Source organism: Carassius auratus, chromosome 17, assembly GCF_003368295.1.
Source record: "Carassius auratus strain Wakin chromosome 17, ASM336829v1, whole genome shotgun sequence".
Classification (NCBI taxonomy): domain Eukaryota; kingdom Metazoa; phylum Chordata; class Actinopteri; order Cypriniformes; family Cyprinidae; genus Carassius; species Carassius auratus.
The window spans coordinates 4,823,456-4,842,265 of record NC_039259.1 but is presented as its reverse complement, the minus strand read 5'-3'; the positions used below and the strand labels follow the sequence as shown (position 1 = coordinate 4,842,265).

The 18,810-nt window shown below is 35.8% G+C and overlaps 1 protein-coding gene across 2 annotated transcripts; it reads right to left on the bottom strand.

The window, feature by feature from the left end:
• Positions 1–282: 282 nt before the first annotated feature.
• nkx2.4a (NK2 homeobox 4a) lies at positions 283–2,570 on the bottom strand. 2 transcript variants are annotated; one of them, XM_026285371.1, is made up of 2 exons: positions 1,955–2,570; positions 283–1,626 (listed from the first exon to the last, which is right to left on the bottom strand). In XM_026285371.1, exons 1-2 carry the CDS (start codon positions 2,322–2,324, stop codon positions 956–958), a joined length of 1,041 nt encoding a protein of 346 aa, XP_026141156.1. In that variant the 5' UTR covers positions 2,325–2,570; the 3' UTR covers positions 283–955. The 2 variants fall into 2 exon arrangements, with proteins under 2 accessions (XP_026141156.1, XP_026141157.1); XM_026285372.1 differs by having other exon boundaries at positions 283–1,599.
• Positions 2,571–18,810: the final 16,240 nt, after the last annotated feature.

Below are 18,810 nucleotides of genomic sequence, written 5' to 3'. Positions count from 1 at the left end.
TTGTGTAAGGAAGCTCAGGTTTCAGAAATATTTAAATTAGGAGAAGTAACTGAATTTGTAACAAATTCGAGTAAATAATAAACTATGGAGGCCAATTTAGAAGTAAAGGGCAGACATTATACATTGTTTGTATCTAAATAAAGGTTTCTATCTCTCGAAATCAGTGAAAAGTTTCCTTCCATCGACTTTCTATTAAATGTATTTTCAGATATTAACTGAAATTAAACGCTCTTCACAGAAATTACTCTACACACATTAATTCTCCAACAAAGGCGTGCGGTTTAATTGATTTATTGTTAACGTTCAATTGGTTTGAAACATATACAGCAGCAATCGTCTTTGTGTCTTCGTTTTAATTTACAAAAAAAAAAAAAAATAGAATAGAATAGAATAGAATAAATGACCAACGAAAAGACTCAAACATTTATATTACAAGTAAACAGAAACTTAAGTGTTAGCCAAATATACAGTCCCTACTTTTCATTTCTCTAAATGAGTACATTAGTTTTTACAATAGTCGCTTCAGTCGCACGTTCAGGCATTTTGCTGAGATCTGGGAACTTTTCCAGTTCTTGCTAGAAGTCCATACCTGAAATATGAAACATTGCTTCCTGTGTCCTGGCATTGCCATAGATGTGGAGCAGCAATTTTGTTTAATAACAGACAACCTTCTACAACAACAAAAGGAAGTCCCAAACACAGAACGTGACGCTAGAACTTGTTATTTTGTCCATAATGAGTAGCAGGGTCATTGTAGAAAACTGTGACCACAAAAACTGTTTTTAGAAGAAAAAAGTGATACATTTCCCGCGAAAAACGGCTCCTTTGATCCGATCACCCGCCACACGCATGCTCGGCTCGCGAAGCACTGTCTGCTTTTGGCCTCGCGCGCAGTTCTTGATTCAGAGGAGGCTAAAGTTTGTGGGAAAACGGAGGAAAGAAAAGGTGCCCGGTTTTACCACGTTCTGCCATAAAGCAGATTCGACGTGACCATGTTATTTGTGTAATCTACAGTAGTGTCTATCTGGCCCATATTGTTCATCTGCGAGTGAAGTGACGGGGGACTGGGGGACATTTCCTCCAGGTCTTGGGCCTGGACCAGTGCGTTGACCTGCTGGCTTTGGTGCTGGTTCATAGAGTTACTGGAGGTAGGAAGCACGACTCCGGAACCGTTCTGCTGCTGCTGCTGCATCTGCTGTTGGTTTGGCGTCGGTGTGTTGGAGCCGTTTTGACAAGGCTTGCCATCCTTCACTAAGACAGGGACAGCCACTCTCCTCGGCGACTGCTGCTGTTGACACAGGTTGCCCTCCTGTTGAAGCTGCTGCGCTGCTTTGTCCTTGGCCTGCCGCTTCATCTTGTAGCGATGATTCTGAAACCAGATCTTGACCTGCGTCGGGGTTAGATGTATCATACTAGCCAGGTGTTCCCTCTCGGGCGCTGAGAGGTATTTCTGTTGCTTAAATCTCCTTTCCAGCTCGTAGACTTGTGCTTGAGAGAAGAGCACCCGTCGTTTCCTCCTCGGCGCTGCGTGGAGAGGTGGGATGGATTTGGTGGTGTCGGCCATGCCTGTCAGCGCGCCCATTCCTGTCATGTTCATACCTGTGGAAGGTCCCATGAATCTAGAAACTTCAAAATATGCATACAGATGTACGGCCATTCAATAAGTAGCAGTGTTGGGCTAAACTGTTAATCATTTGTGCAGCAATAAGAGTCTCAGTGCAGCATTTACGCGTGCAAAAATGAACGAATATAAACGTTTCAGGTATAATTCACTTAAATCTACACGATGGGGAAATCAGCAGTAAAAATAGCAAGCGGCAACGCTATGAAGGCAAAGTATTGGCAATAGTGCTGATGCGTAAAACTAACGTAAACTCGCTTGAAACTCGATAAATAAGTAGTGCATGCACGCAACACATCAAGAGATAAATCAGAATAATGCAAGATAACTTACTTGTTGAGTATCTCGGGTCAGGATTGGCGCCGTACCACCCTGTTGCTGCTGCGCTGTTTCTCATAGTATCTTGGTAAGAGGGTAGGTCCCCCATGTTGGCAATGCTGCCATTGCAGTAGCCCCCCATTGCACTGTGTGAGAACTGGGAAACGGAGTGTGGCATATGGTAGGTGGTCGCCACAGTGGCGTTGTGGCCCATAGAGTGTTGCTGCATGCCAGTCTGGGACACCTGAGGTTGCCGGTACGCTCCCAATGGAGATGTGAGGTTTCCAGTGCTCTCCATGCCACTAAACTTCTTGTAAGTCTCCTCAATTGGGCTCAAAATATCTGTCACTGAAAAAGGTGTCGTGTGCTTTGGGCTCAGCGACATGGTTCAGAAAGCAGATAGATGTTTGGTGGTGGAGCGCAGCCGTGTTGTTGTGTCAGCTCTGTTCTCGTGGACGTCGACGTAAGAGAGTGCTTGTAGTATGCCTGAGATCCGATTGATCGCCTTGGAGAAGGAGGCGAGCCCTGGCCACTCTTATCTCAGGTTTATTGTAGCCAGGCGCCAGATTTACGACAAACATGAGGGGCGGAGCGACTCCCCAGACCAGCAAACAATAGTCATTGACATCTCAGCAAGATAATTGAGAAAAAAATGTTGTTAGTTTCAAAATACATTTATCATCATGCCGACTGAACATTTTCAATGGTCATACCCACCCCCCCCCCCCCCACCCTTTTTTTTTGCCATAGCTACAATTCACGAGTCTGACATCGTCCTCAAAGTTTATTCCTATCGAATTGAGCCGACGTTGTCAGTCTGTCTGAAGTCTACTTTTTCTTCTTCTGCTTTTTTTAGGCGCTGTTAATCTGCGTCAATAGGGAATTCCATACTTTTTCCAACTTTGAGAGCACTCGGAGAGTCATAAGCGCCAGTGCGCACTGTCAGAGTGGTACAATGAAGACCCCCTCCAGTCTATGACCTAATTTATGCGTCTTAAGCAGTGCTAAGGGTCTCTCCCAAATAAGATCATAGTAGAAAAAAAATAATGTCCACAGAAAATCGACATTAGAAGAAAAGTTACATTTTTTTTAAACAATTTATAACACAAAAAGAGTTTGTAATAGCTATACGAACCTGGAAATCTACATTAAGGTAAATCGTATGTTAATCGTTTAAGCTTATGAAGAACGTAAATAATAAAAAAAAAAAAATCTACATTTTAGTTTTAAAATGTTCGTTATTTCCCCAGGAATTTTTTTTTATAATAAATAAAATAGAGCTCATTTAACTTCTTAATTCATCCGACCTGTTTCAAATTACTCATGGGTCAATAAACTCACGGAGTGATATGGATATGAATAATTACAGTTCACATTTTATGCAGTTTTGAAAAAATTGTGTGAGGTACATGTTGCGTGGCCCAATTTTGGCACTTCATATAAATGTAAAAATAAGGCTCTAAAATAAGGCTTATATTAAATGCGCAGGAAAACATGGATTAACCAAGCTCGTACGCTCACGAAGTTTTAAAACTGTAAGTTTAGGAACAATAAAAATTTCCATGCCATGCATGCATCAGTCATATTGAATACACGTCTGTCTGATTCGACCACGTGGGTGGATGCTGCTCTCACACGTTTGGGTATACTGTACAAGTAGCCGATGTAAGGTGTGCCTTTGGCTTTAGTAACACTATACATTTACACATCTTTTTGTAAACTTGCCACACAAAACAAACAGTAGCATCCAGCGTTCTCTTCTGACTACTAAACGTTCAGCAAATCATGTTCAAGTGTTTAATTGTTTCCATGTTTAATTTGGGATCATTTTGAGACCATCCAGTTCGAAGCATCACATATAGTTTGTCTTGTGACTCAGAGCAAGGAACTCGTCTAAGGTTTTGTGCGCCTGATCCATTAGGTAAATGAGGGCCACTCAACCTTGTGGAATATTAAGGCAGAGAGCATGACCGAGGGGCCAAGCAAGCGCCTCACTCTGATGCTGGAGGAACCACTGGATGCGTGACCGCTGAGCAGTTCAACTATACCAAGTCACTCGAGAAAAACCAAACATGTTTTGTCTGTAGGCTAGATACTTCAATACGGAAGGAACACACGAAAAGCTATCATCAGAGTTGGGACTGGGATATATTGGACAACATTTGCTCAGGTACTGAAACAGGTTGCCGTGGGAAATGAATCAGATCTCGTTGCACTGAAGGCAGCGTGTCTGCCGTGTTTACTTTCGATGGATTGTTCTGTATTAAGTTTAGGAATTTGCAGATTTCTCTATGTGCGTAGGCATATGCGTGTTAGTGGGTGTAATGTTACTCCCGGGAAAATAATAAGATTATAAAGTTTATAGTTTTAAAAAGAAACTAACAGTGGCTAATGAATGAGTTACACTAGTTACTAAAAGCTGAAACTGAAAAATGATTAAGAGTGCTTATGTCTTGCTTTTGAGGTGGAATTTCCAATCCACATATATATATATATATATATAGCCTACTTTAAAATTATTCAGTATGCTACATTATACATTATTCAGAAACATGTTTTTTTGCTTTAATAAAATGTATTCCCATTCAACTGAATTAATCAGTGAATGTGCAAAGAACTAGTTAATTTATAAATAGAATACAAATATTACCGTGCTTAGATTTGTTTGAACATGCATTGACTGAAACTAAATTCCGTTCATTCTTAGTTAAACTAATACGCGTTTTTAAGCAGGTTTATGTGCCTGCGTGAGGCTTGCAGGTAAAATGTATCAGTGAAAAGTGTAAGTCGAGAATTATTAGGACATTTCTGCGCAGTTGTGTTTGACTCAGATCCGAGTTAGCTGTCACCTATGGCCCTTCTTCTTTAATGCATGCCAAGAGCTTTTGATAATTGGGTTGCCATCAAAATAAAAGGCATGGCCTGAGGTATTCCTTTGAACGTTGTTTTTAATATGCGTTTTTTTTTATTCACGTTTGGTTTGCAATTCGTTGCCTTTCTTAAACAACTATCCTCATTTAAAGCAGAGCGTGCATATAGCCTAAGTCTCGGAGTGAATGGGCAAACACATGCGTCCACTGGAGTGCTTTGTGGATCAAGGGTCAGTGAAGGGAAGGAGAGCTTGGAGTAAGAGCTGAGGTCCTGACCCATTATCTCAAAGAACCGACGGTGAAACAAAGTGTCCAGAATAAGTTAATGTCTACTTTGCGGTATAAGGGCTCGGAGTGGTGCTAATATTGTGTATTGGCTTTGAATTCAATTACGCGCAATTTGATATGCAATATAAAATAGGCTACATCCAAATATGTGACGAGTAAACTGTAAAAGAAAGAGAAAAACTCACAACTTTTCGAGCAAACTATGGTTTAGTTGTTGTGGCAGACAAAAAAAAAAAATAATATTTAAAAAATCCTTTGTGTAAATAAAACATGCACAGATCAAAAAGTCACCAAAATTTTAAAACCATTTTAATTATAATGCCTATTTTTGCACACAGCCTATAGTTTCCTCCAGGGTAAATGTATTACAACGAGGAGTCAAGATACATTGAATCATGATCTACTCCACAACCCGCCACTATTTCTTTAATTAGTTTAGAGGACAATTATGTTAATTAAGATCGGCATATCAAATCTGTATTACCTCTGTAGGGCTCGTTGAATACGTCTACAACATAATCTGAGGCTCATATATCATAAAATGTAAATAAAATAAAATAAAAAATACGAGACAAAACAGCGATATTTGCTTTTTCACCTAAGGAAACTGTGCAGTAGATGCATAGGCTTAAAACACTGTGTTATCGTTGCTCATGAGTCGCAAAATTCAAAAACCCATAACAGGTGACAGCAAGGATGCTCCTGCGTGGGAGATCATACATGTTTTTTTCCTATAAGAGTAAATGCAACACAAACACGATTACTACAGGTGTACCCGGGCCCAACATTTACACAAACTAGCAACATATCTACCTAATGCGTTTACATTCATCTAACATAGGCTATGAAGTCAAATTAAGAAATCTACATGTTGAACATTTGAGTTTCATATTGCTAAATTATTAATAAATGAATACCAACATACAAAAAAAAAAAAAAAACAACAACTCTTACTTATTCTTACTTATGACCTCTTACCTCTTACCTTTCTCACGTATTTGAGCACTAAATTGCAAAATAATAATAATAATAATTATTATTATCATTGTTCACTATTTTATTTTAAAAAAATAAATACAATTTATAGGCTCCAGGGAGATTCTTTAGTTGCCTTTCGATATTTCAAAATGTTATTTGAATGTTCACAAGTCCATAAAAAGTACGAATCACGTCCAAGTCTTCAGAAAACATCTCATATCTTTATAATCCAATGATTTTCAATCATTTTTATTTTATTTTGATTAAAAAAGGTCTTGAAATAGTCAGGAAATATTCTTGTTTATCCGGTCATGTATACATTTAACATATAAAACAGTAGCCGTGCGCAGACACACGCTTTACTTAAAGTAAGGACATTTTAATATGGATAATATTTCGAAATAATAGATATTGCTATTACCAAAAGTTGTAATCCGTTCTTTAATTAGCATACAGTAATCTAAGAATCCTTCTACACATGAAGCTTATGTCGACCATTTTGTACTATAAGCAGGCAGGTGCAGGTCCCAGCCTCCCAGTTGTAGTAAAAAGCAGCCTTTAAGTACTGCATACCCACCGTTAAGAAGGTTAAAGGTCCTCCCAAGAGGAGCAAGTATCTGGCAGGCCTCTCCAAAATCTCATTCTTCCGCGCAAGTTTTCATTCAAATGTAATTAATGGAACTCGATGGACGAAATGATGCTAATAGGTTCGGGAACACCGGGCGCCGAGCGACAGTGCTGTCTCCAGAGTTATATATAACAGAGGTATTAGTTTACATCTTGTATATATTCTTAAGATTATAAAGAAGTCCAATAACACAAAGCTTGCGAATAGAGGATATTTGCAATTGATCGTGTTATGAATGCCTAAAAAAAAAAAAAAAAAAAAAAAAAAAAAAAAAAAAAAATATATATATATATATATATATATATATATATATATATATATATATATATATATATATATATATATATATACATGTGTGTGTGTATGTGGTGTGTTAAAGCACGAAGACGGAAACATTTTCCTGCATCGCGGAATATTGCTGCATAAATAGGTAACTCATTTATATCAAGTTTCAAAATAATGTGCAGTCTAAATAAACTTTGAAAGTGATTCATAATTTTGGTTTTCACGGAATTGTGGAAAATACACATCCTTCAGTTTGTGTTTAAAATGTACTAATCATTTAATTTTTCTTTAGTAATGTGTATGTGTGTGTGTGTGTTTGTGTGTGTGTGTGTTGTGGTTTGGCTCTAAAGATAAATAGAATGGACATTTGGTCAAATCATTTAACTATTTTTGTGGTGCAATGATATATTTGAAGGACAGACTGAAAAAAATACTTCTAAATACTTTAAAATGATATGAAATAGTTTATATGATTACAGAGTGAAATTTTTTTTACACAACATGTGAGCTATAATACGATATAGTACATAGCATAAAACAGTTGAACTCTGATTTGATGAAAAACATGAGGTTCTGACCTAATTAACAGCTACATCTGTTATGTTTTTGTATTTTTGATGTCAATAAAAAAAAAATCACAGCAGAAGAGAAAAAGTACAATAAAATAAGCTTGTTCAAAGGAATAGAATGATTTTTAACTTGCTCTGCATAGTTTTTCTATCAGTGGCTTAGTTTTAAAAGTGGTAACCAAACAGAGAGGCAGCTTTCATGCTTGCATTATTAATGGAGGAGACCTCTAGCTTTAATCTGAAATGGCTCTCAAGAGACTCAAATATAACGCTAGTTCAGTGACCTCACATCTGCTGCCGTGCGCTCATATTATGAACACAAATTTTAACGTTTTACCTCAGTTACTGAACTATACACACAGACAACTTAATGTAGGCTATTGTTCACAGAGGTCTGTTATCTGTCAGTCTCAGCACAAACGCTTAAGTGTTCGCTACCTCCATTTCACTTGACAAGCTAATACAATCATTTCTACAAGCTAATACAATCAAGCTTTTTTTTAAAAAAAAAAGAGAGATAAAAAGAGAGAATTTACCAGCAGAAATATATCCATTACAGTGTCACTAAACTGATGCATACAATGTTCAGATGTGTGTGTATATTTGCATATACCATTGCCTGTGACTGTGTGAAAAATACTGACAGAGCATATGACAAGTAGTGTATACACGATGTTTTTATTTCACGACAGGATTCAATGTGATGTCTGTTGTGGAAATCAGAGAAACTCCATGCGAAAGCTAAGGCTGTATATTTATTTATTTCTTCTCTTGTTGGCATGTTCGAGTGCCTTTGTGTGCTGACCTTGAGATGAGGCACTGCTGTAATCACAAAACAACTATTCTAATTCATCCTTCAGCCCTTTTGTGTACGCCTCTTCTATGGAGTGGATTTGTAATGATTTATAACGATTCATATTTTGTGTGATAATGATTATTCCTTGCTATGGAGGTCGATACACAACTGAATACAAAACTATTCAGATTGATTGGAAATATAACACTGAAACACATCTAACAATGCTCTGTGAAGCATTTATCTGGATAAAAACGCCTTCCTGGGAAAAACATCTGTGAAAATTTCAATTCATTTGAATTCCGCTTCCTCACATTAAAATTAAGTCTGGAGTTTCCTTCTTTCAGACAATAAAGCTATGAACTAGCTTCCATCTTCTCTACGATAGAATCAATGAAAGGTTTGTGATACCTGTTCAGTATGTGTCTCACACACAGTGTAGCCTTTGCCGAAGATCTGCTATTTTGTATTACACATATTAGACTCTCTGCAATATTTCCTTTGAATGATATGATCTTTCATCTGCTAGAGCTTAAGGGAATTCAGTGTCATAATGCATTCGGACTATGTGCAGATTGCTCGGAAAGATCACTGGATGCAACTGAACCCAAAGTCATTTACATGAATGAGTTCTCATTACATCCAGCTTACTTGTGCTAAGAGAAAGCACACAGGTTACTCAGTTTCCAGTTTGGTCTTTGGTAGAGCTTGTTATAATTGAGTAATGGAATCATGAATATGTTGAATGATGAATGAATGATGTAAAGGGTGTTTTAGATTTGTAAATGCTTATATGTCCATAATGCAATACAACAATGCAAGTGTAACTGCAGAAGTATGTGCAACATTGCACACATTTACCTTTTGTGTATAATTTATATATGTGCATTTAACATGTATAGTCTGTTTACAATGTAAGATGCATACTATCTTGTTAAACTGTATTGCATGTTTAATATTACTAATACAATATATTAAAAGGCCACTTCTCTCTCTCTCTCTCTTTTGTTACTTCCACCTTATGTGTAAATGAACCTGTGCCCCATCAAAGCTCGTAAGTGAACAATTCTGAGCTGTTTAAACTGAAATGTATAATTATTGTGTATTTGTATGTTAAATGATCTGTGAGACCCACATCACTGAAAATCAATAACGAATGTAATTTTTTTTGAAAGCTTAAATAAAGCCATTTTTTCTTCACATGTAAAAAACAGCTGTTCTCTGAGCGGTTATGTGTTTCTACTCAAAGTCCTGATTTGTTCAGAGCTCCTGATTGTTTGTTCCTTAAGGGTAGTAATCCATTACTTCCCCGACATTTATTATATGAGATGTAAAGTGATACCCCACACACAGAACAATAAGAGTTTATTAAATAATAACTTTCATTTACAGCAATATCCATTTGATTAATACAGTATGTCTGATTTAACAGTTTCAACACAGTATCACAGATTATCAAAATTATTCCATTTTTAAAACAACATCTGCTTGTATTTGCAATAGAGATAGAACTTGTACAATGATTAAGCTTTTTGTACCATCATCCTTTTATTGAACACACACACACACACACACACACTCACACACAGTGCTTTCAAACGATTAATCATGATTAATCGAATTCAAAATAAGGTTTTTTTAAATGACATATTAAGTGTGTACTGCGTATATTTATAATGTAGATATAAATACACTCACAAATGCATGTATATATTTAAGAAAAATATTTTACATTTATATATTAAAAATATTTATATATTATATAAATTCTATTAGTAAATTATATAAATACAGGTACATTTTCAAAATATATACTGTACGTGTGTATTTATATATACATAATAAATATACACAGCACACACACATATATTATGTAAACAAAAACCTTTTTTCGGATGCAATTAATCATGATTAATCGTTTGACAGCACTATATATTAATATTAACTTGTACATATTTAATCCATTCTCAAATTGTATTGTGACAGTAAAAAGACAGAATTTCTTGGTCATAATTCTAATTATTATTTGATCTAAGACTACTTTAACATATGCAGTATGTGTTTAAAATGACCAGTCATGTGTCACTCTTTATTTAACTAAAGGGATTCCCAGAATAAAATATAAAACAAAATATAATTAGAATAATTAATAGACTAAATATTTGCTTGAAGCACCCCATGAGATTTTAAGGAAATTGTATAAAACATTAATATTTACTCTGAAATCCGGTAATAGTCATTCTGTTTGGTAAGTGTTTTATTTTATTGTTATCTCTTTATTAACTCATTAACATAGTCCAGTTAATTCACAAACTCCCGTTTGGGGACATCTGACCTTACACATACCACTTCTCAGTCAAAATACACTGCAAACATTTTTTTTTTTAATTGAATAACATAATTATAGAAAATATGCTGAGTTATATTTTTATGATGGTGATAATCATTGCAACATAGCACCAGCTAATGTTTTTTGCTGAAAAAAGTGTTATCAAGTAAAATATACCACAAACAAATGCACTGTTTTAGCCCTCACCACTAACATATTATATTTAAGGAATATTTAAGGCATATTTTCTACATATTTTCAATGCAAAAGTGCTGCTTAAATTTGTTAATAACAGTCTAATACAGCAAAGTTAGCCAGGTCTTTTCTTCAGCCGTCACTGATGCATTGCTACATCAATGTTTTCCATCATCTGTTTAATTCTTTAAATAAGCTGTGTTTCTCTATGTGTAGTAGTACACGGGTGGGGTTCAAGTCAATTGGAGCGCAGAAGAGTTAATGTGTGCTTTATGAGAGACTTAGTTATGAGAGACTTAGTTACGCGTCCTATAATGAATGTCATGTTCCATCCTCTTGCCTAAAAATAGTGACTTGACAATGTTGGTATTGAGTACAGCTGTATCAATCAGGTTAAAGAAAATCTTCCTGTTTCACATGGAGCTCTTCTTGACACACTTCACAAAACCTTTGATCATACCAATCTTGTCTATAGCCCCCGTCTCTTGTATTACATTCAATGATACACACTGGCTTCACATGACAACACACACGGCAGTGCTGTGTGTAAGGTGTATGACATTCCTACTTCTTCTTGTCATGCAGAGGGATGTCCTGCACCCAGCGTTACTGGCATCTCTCCAGCTCTCTCTCTGTCTCCATTGCCGTCAATAATGTCAAAGAGATTTTCTGCCTAAGGGTAACCATGGCCTCAAGGTTGGGGGGCAGCACCTCACCATCACTTCTAGTGGACTGATGACTGTATTCACTCTCATCATCAGAACTAAACAAAACAAAAAAAAAAAAAAATGATACTTCCCTTTTTAAATTATGTCAGACATGCCCTAACTCACTATTTGTAATGAAGGTCTCAAAGAATACAAGAGTTGCTAAGTAATAAAAAAAAAAAATAAAAAAATATTTATTTAAAACTGAAGTATGTTATACTCTTTTGGTTACAAAGTAATTTATCAATAACTGATTTGAACAAAAATAAAAAAAAAAAAATAATAATGAATATAATAAATAAATACTTACTGTGTTCAAAAGGACTGCTTTTCCTTACTCTAGTTCGCAACTGTAAGCAGTTTGGGTTTTGCGGGAAAAGTCACATAGGCCTACAGGTCATTTGTCTTTCCATGGTCATCACATCAGTAAGGAATCATCCGTTGTTAAAACATTGAAACCTCATTCAGAGAGAAGTTTACAAGCAAAAGGGTGAAGTGAGCCAGTACGACAAAACTTGTATCAATATCAGTCTGGCTTTTAAGAGAGGACAACAACTCCAAGAAGTTAAAGGATTTCAAACCGACCAGTGATGGCCTTCTCATGCTCATCAGGTAAGATATCTAGCAATCATTGTGTGTTTATGGTGAATTATTTATTTTGAAACTTTAGATTTTTTTTTAATAATACAAAAGAGTCGTGAGGGAAAATTACTTTCTCAAAAGCAGGGTTCCCAACTCACACATACATTTGCTGTGGAATATTCTTTCAGGATCTGTCTAATGCTCAGTGTGCGGTTCTAGACCACAGTAACTGTGGGGCCAGGCAGGGGTCACTTGTGCTTTCGGGGGGCACATTTCAACATTTATCTTACAATAATGTTAGTATTATTTGAAGTCTTTTTTTTTTTTTTTTCACAGTCACGTATCACTCTGCAATCTCTAGATGCATTGGCGGATCCAATTCCAGGGTAAAAGTAGCCTTATGTTAATATAATCTGTTAATTAGGCAAGTAAATTAGGCAAAAGGCAAGTATGGGTGTCATGTCATAAAATAGGGTGACCATACATCCTCTTTACCCCCAATGCCTCTTTTTGGACCTACAAAAATGTGTCCGGACGGGATTTCTCAATAGTCCAAAATGTCCGGGATTCGTCTGCTTTATTAATCCGGCTTCGCTGAATCTCTGACCATTGCCACCTGCTCCCGCAACATGTGTTTTGCTCCCGAGATATTCGTGTCCACTCCATTAAACATTCTAATATTTATGGGGTTATATCTCTGCCATAATTTTGAGCGCATAAAAGTGCATTCTCGCAAAAAAAAAAAAAAAAGTACCTTGAGCGCACAAAAATCTATTTTTCATTTAAAATACATTTTTGTGTTTGTGCAGACTTTTTTTTTTGCGCAAGCAACATTTTCATTAGCTTGCTCACCTGATGCCAGTCCTCTCTAAATGCAGACAGCTCCTTGACCAACACAACCCAGCATTACAATATGCCATAATTCCAGCAAATCAGAGACGAAGCTGCTAAATTCTGATTGGCTGCTTTGACAATAATAATTATGCACACCTGAATATAAGGCATTTTTTCATTTCCAGCCTTCATGAACAATTATATATCAGTTATAATCAGTTAAAATACTTGGTAAATTGTGTTTGGAAAAAGTATGATCAGAATATCAACTTGCATAATTATGCTCACACTGCATTTTTCTTCTTCAGCTGTTGTCATAATGCAGGTAATGTTGTGATTGGTTGTCAAACCAGCCAATCAGATTTAGCAGCTTTGTTTCTGATTGGCTGGAATTTGTAACGCTGGGTTGTGCTGAGCATCAAGCCGTCTGCATTTAGAGAGGACTGAGGGCAGGAATCAGGTGAGCAAGCTACTGAAACGTCGCAAGTGCAAAAGAGAAGGTCTGCACAAACACAAAATTATTTTAGATGCAAAATAGATTTTCTTGCTCTCAGAGAACATTCTTTTTTTGCGAGACAAACATTTTCTCCACAAAACTCAGAATTGTGGCAGAGATATAACCCCATAAATATTGTGTATAATTTTGGCATCAGGGAGCCGCTCTCAGTATGTGCTGTATTTAAATATTTCTGAATGAGCGTTGCTGTTTACTTTCACTCTCGATTTCGCAATCGCACTCTGTGTAAAGGGAGCACAGCACATCTTAAAAGATCAGATAATTGTCAATGATCTCAGGATCTATTGAGAAGCAAATGCTCCAGCATGGTCTTGTCAGTCATTTCTCCTAATTCTATTATTGAAACATTTTGCCTGCTACCTATGATAAAACTTTCATGAACTTTTACATTCGCTGTTCCCTCAATCCTGGTGGAATGCCCTGCCCAACTCAATCCAAGCAGCAGAGTCCTTAATAATTTTAAGAAAACACATCTCTTTCATCTTCATTTGACCCTCTAACACTCTCTATTAATGCTTCTTCTCTAATTGTATCCACTTTTCTTTTTTCTTTATTTAAAAAATTTGACCCTCCTAACATTTGCACTCTCTATTCTATATCTATTCTAACTACGTATTTTATTTATAAAGAAAAAAGAGTCTCTTTCACTAGCATCCACTACTCTTTCTCTATACTTTCTACTTATTTTATTTTTATTTATTATAATTAATGACCTTCTAACAATAGCATTATCTATTATTTTTCTGTTCTACTGACTTTTTTTTTATAAAAAAAAAATGACCTGCTAACATTAGAATTCCCTAATCTTTTTATTTGTTTTCTTTTTATTCATATATATGAAAAAAAAAAATACTTGCTATGTATACTGTAAGGTGAAGCCCCGCCCCCTGCTGTCTTCTTTTTGAAAACTAAAACACCAGCTCTGTCTTAAAAAAAAAAAAAATATCATTATAATTAAATCTTTCATAACAATAAAAATGTACCTAAGCTAATGATGTAAATAGTAAGTCTTATTACTTGCACATTACTGTAATATTAACGCTAACTATCAATAGAGTCCATGTATTAAATTTAATTGCTATTTATTTTTAGATATAATCAAACTTTTTAAACCAAAAATTGTATGCAAACATGTAGGCTAAATTTCACATAAGTTTTGCTCACACACACACACACACACACACACACACACACACACACACACACACACACACACACACATACACACTCCTGGGTTATTCTGCAACCCAGCGCTGAATAGCCTAAATATTGGACCGAAGTAATAATTTGACAGGAATGCAATGTGATGCACAGAATAACCTTTACAGAATAATCACTTTTACAGTAACTGGTTTGACACAGATAACCCAAACACTGAGTTACACTGAGCCAGCAGCCAGCACTGGTTAGGTATGTGAGAGGGTTTATCATTTGTATTGACAGTAAAAATTAACAAGCAGATGAGTAACAGAAAAAAATACCTGGCACCTGGACAAAAAAATATTATAAGTAAACCAACTGGCTGAATCCAGCATTTTTTGAGGATGATTATACATTTTATAGTTGTTGAAATATAATCATACAGTCATAACTGTAATTATTAAATTGTTTTCCCATTTATTGACTGACAGGTCTTCTGTCCGCATGTTGAGAGAGATCTGGAGTAAGTGCAGAGGCGTTGTGTATGCTGTGTGAACATGATGGTTACTGTAGTTCTAGAGTAAATGTACACATGAATTTACTCCTCTCACTTGCACAAACACAGATTCAGTATTCCTCAAAATGAGAACAATGAAATGCAAACTCTGATTATGATGCAAAGCTTCAATAATTAAAACTATTGTTTCTTTCTATTTGTTTTAAATAATTTATTTATTTGCTCTTTCTTCTCCTGCGTCCTATTCTTAATGCAGCCCAGATTGGCTGTACAGAGGTGAATCTACATTTCATTTAGCCTGACGCTTATTCATTTCACTTTTAGTGTGACAGGGCTTTTACATTTGCAAAAATGTAATACTTTTATATTAAAAACAAACAAACACGACCAACCAAGATAAGAGAAATTAACACAAAAAGTAATGTAACACTTTACTTTCCATAAAAAGTAACACAGTTAGTAACATTTTAGGGAGTAACACAATATTGTACTGCATTAGTAACTTTCCACAACACTGATTAAAACAACACTATAGGTATTTGCTCCACACACACGTGCCGAACTGAAAGACCTGTACAAAACCTTGTCAGTATTGTACATCACGATTTTTTGAACAGCACATGACTTGTTAAATTTAAATGGAAATTAGCTGAAGCATGTACAAAAAGTTGTTAAATGATGCTACATTATGCAGCTTTCCTCCTACTTTCTGTGCTTACATGTTTCTTTTTGGACTATGAAATAATGACTGAAATGTGACCCATTAAAGGAATCATTCACCCAAAAGTTGAAATTTGCTGAAAATGTATGCCATTCAAGATTTAAATTTTAGATGGTGATTTGCTTCTTTATCAGAACATAACTGGACAAATTTAGCATTAGGGTCACTAAGCTCACCAGTGGATCCTCTGCAGTGAACTGGTGTCGTCAGAATGAGTCCAAACAGCTGATATAAACATCACAGTAATCACAGTTTCTGGCTAAAATACTAGCTGTCTATCAACAATATTGCTTTCACCAACTAGAAAGGCTTCTGTCTCTGAATCTATGTGGATGTGCATTGATCAGAACCATTTAAAAGTAAGAAGCTGTTATAACAAATAAGTTGGATTTTGATGTGAGTGGACAACAGGGGATGGACTTTTTAACTAGAGGAAGTGTGGTTATGGATTATGGATATTTTATGGGTATTCAAATTTAAAGGTAACATGATGAATAGGTTTCTTACAAACACCCAGCTTTTAATTTCATAAGATGTTACGCGATGGACTGGAGTCAAGGATTTTCTTGTGGATCATTGTGATGTTTTCATCAATTGTTTAAACTCTCAGTTTGATAGTCCTCTCCAGTTAGGGACAAGACACTTTTTGGTGGCTGTGTGTCTGTGCCTTTTGTGACCCCAATAAATATCATGATCTCACATAATGTTAAGCTGCCTTATTATTCATAATTAACACTATTTGAACTATTTGAACACTATTTGATCATATTGAAGTTAATGAAAAAATTTTATGAAACATTTTACAGAATTTTAAACCAACAAACAGGCTTGTGTTTATTTTTTTTTTCACAATAAATAACTTGTTGCTGTAAATGTTTTTCTACTTTGCAGCTATAACTTTTTCACTCAAGTTATTGTCTACTATGTTGACTATGGTTCCTTCAGATAAAAGCAGGAAAAATAAAATGACAATTAAATAATTAAGCTGACGTCACTTCCTCAAAAGGTAAAAGAACTGGGTAATGTAAGTGAATCCTTGGCTATTTTAAAAGACTGTTTTTATTAATGGTCACACTGTTAATAATATATTTAGTCATTTATCAAATGCTTTTATTCAAAGCTACTTACAAATGTGGACAACAGAAGCAATCAATTATAAAAAAAATTATAACTGTATAAATACTCTACACATAAAAAATAATAATAATAATTCACAAATGCATACAACAAAATATAAAAAATGAACATTTAAATGAACAACTAAAAATAAAGCTAAAACAAATCAAATTAAAGCTGCAAGCAGCGATGAACTGGCCCTGGCACCTGGGCTCACCACCACCCGTTACCCATAGGAGGAACAGTGAACGTTGGGCCATATGCTTATAAAATAGTAAATATTTGTGCCAAATTTGCTGTTGCCAACACGTGGCGCTATGATTATAACTGAATGTCGGCATGTAAATGGCCAGGACTCTGCAAAGTTTATGCAAAGTTTCAAGCAGATCTGACATCTCACATTTAAGTTAGTATTAAATAAGTCATTTCCTGTTGCCAGCAGGCGGCGCTATACTTATAATTTAATATTGGCCTTTAGCTGTGTTCAGGCCCGGACTCTTATAAAACATTTGAAGTTTGGGTCAGATTGGGAATTGTATGCATGAGTTACAACAACTTCCTGTTTCATAGCATTAATAGCATCCTTTAGCACATAGTAAGTGTTGCTAGAATGTTTGAAAATATTTCTAGCATTATAAGAACACAATGGTAAATTTTACTGTGTTGCAAATAGTGCATAAAAGTGTTAAACATGACACATCCTGTTGCCAGCAGGTGGCGCTATGACTATAATCTGGGTATGTTGATGTATTCAGGACAGGACCCTTGTCAAACGTGTGAAGTTTGGTGCAGATTGGACATTGCTTGCCTGAGTTACAGCAACTTCCTTTTTCATCGCATTAGTAGCATGCTTTAGCACTTATCTAAGTGTTGCTAGCATGTTTTAATATGCTTCTAGAATGTTGCCAGCCTATTTAACACTTGTTGATTCTTTTTATTATTTTGGAAATTAGTCCATAACCATGTTAAACATGCCACTTCCTGTTGCCATTAGGTGGCGCTATGACTATAATCGAATACAGGCATGTTGATGTGTTCAGGACAGGACTCTTATCAAACTTGTTCAATTTGGGGCAGATTGGACAATGTATGCATAAATTACAGTAACTTCCTGATTCACTGCAGCAATATGATGCTTTAGCATTTAGCTAATTGTTGCTAAAATGTTTTAGTATGTTTCTAGCATGCTGCCAGTGTCTTTATCACTTGATGGCACTTTTTGTTCCAAGGAGTCACTAACAGTGTTACATATGACACTTCATGTTCCCAAAAGGTGGCGCTATGACTATAACTGAATATGGGCATGATGATGTGTGCAGTACAGCACTCTTGTCAAACATGTGAAGTTTGGGGCAGATCGGACGTTGCCTGAGTTACAGCAACTTCCTTATTCAATGCCATAGTTGCATGCTTTAACACTTAGCTAAGTGTTGCTAGCATGTTTTATTATGCTTCTAGTATGTTGCCAGCCTATTTAACATTTTCTGACACTTTTTAATTTGTTCCTAGGAGTCCATAACAGTGTTAACTAGCAGGTGACGCTATGACTATACCTGAATTTGGTCCTGGGTATTTGTCTGGAACAGAACACCTATTACACCTGTGAAGTTTGGGGCAGATTGGACATTGCTTGCCTTAGTTATACCAACTTCCTTTTTCACTGCCTTAGTAGCATGCTTAAGCACTTAGCTAAGTGTTGCTGGCATGTATTAGTATGTATCTATTATGGTGGCAGCCTATTTAACACTTGTTTACACGTTTTACTTTGTTCCTAGGAGTCCATAACAGTGTTAACCTTG

Excerpts from the sequence above, each read along its gene's own strand:
- nkx2.4a (XM_026285371.1), bottom strand. The coding sequence starts at position 2,324 with ATGTCGCTGAGCCCAAAGCACACGACACCTTTTTCAGTGACAGATATT. Across the intron at positions 1,627-1,954 it reads TGACCCGAGATACTCAACAA|TTTCTAGATTCATGGGACCT; the intron begins GTAAGTTATCTT and ends CATATTTTGAAG.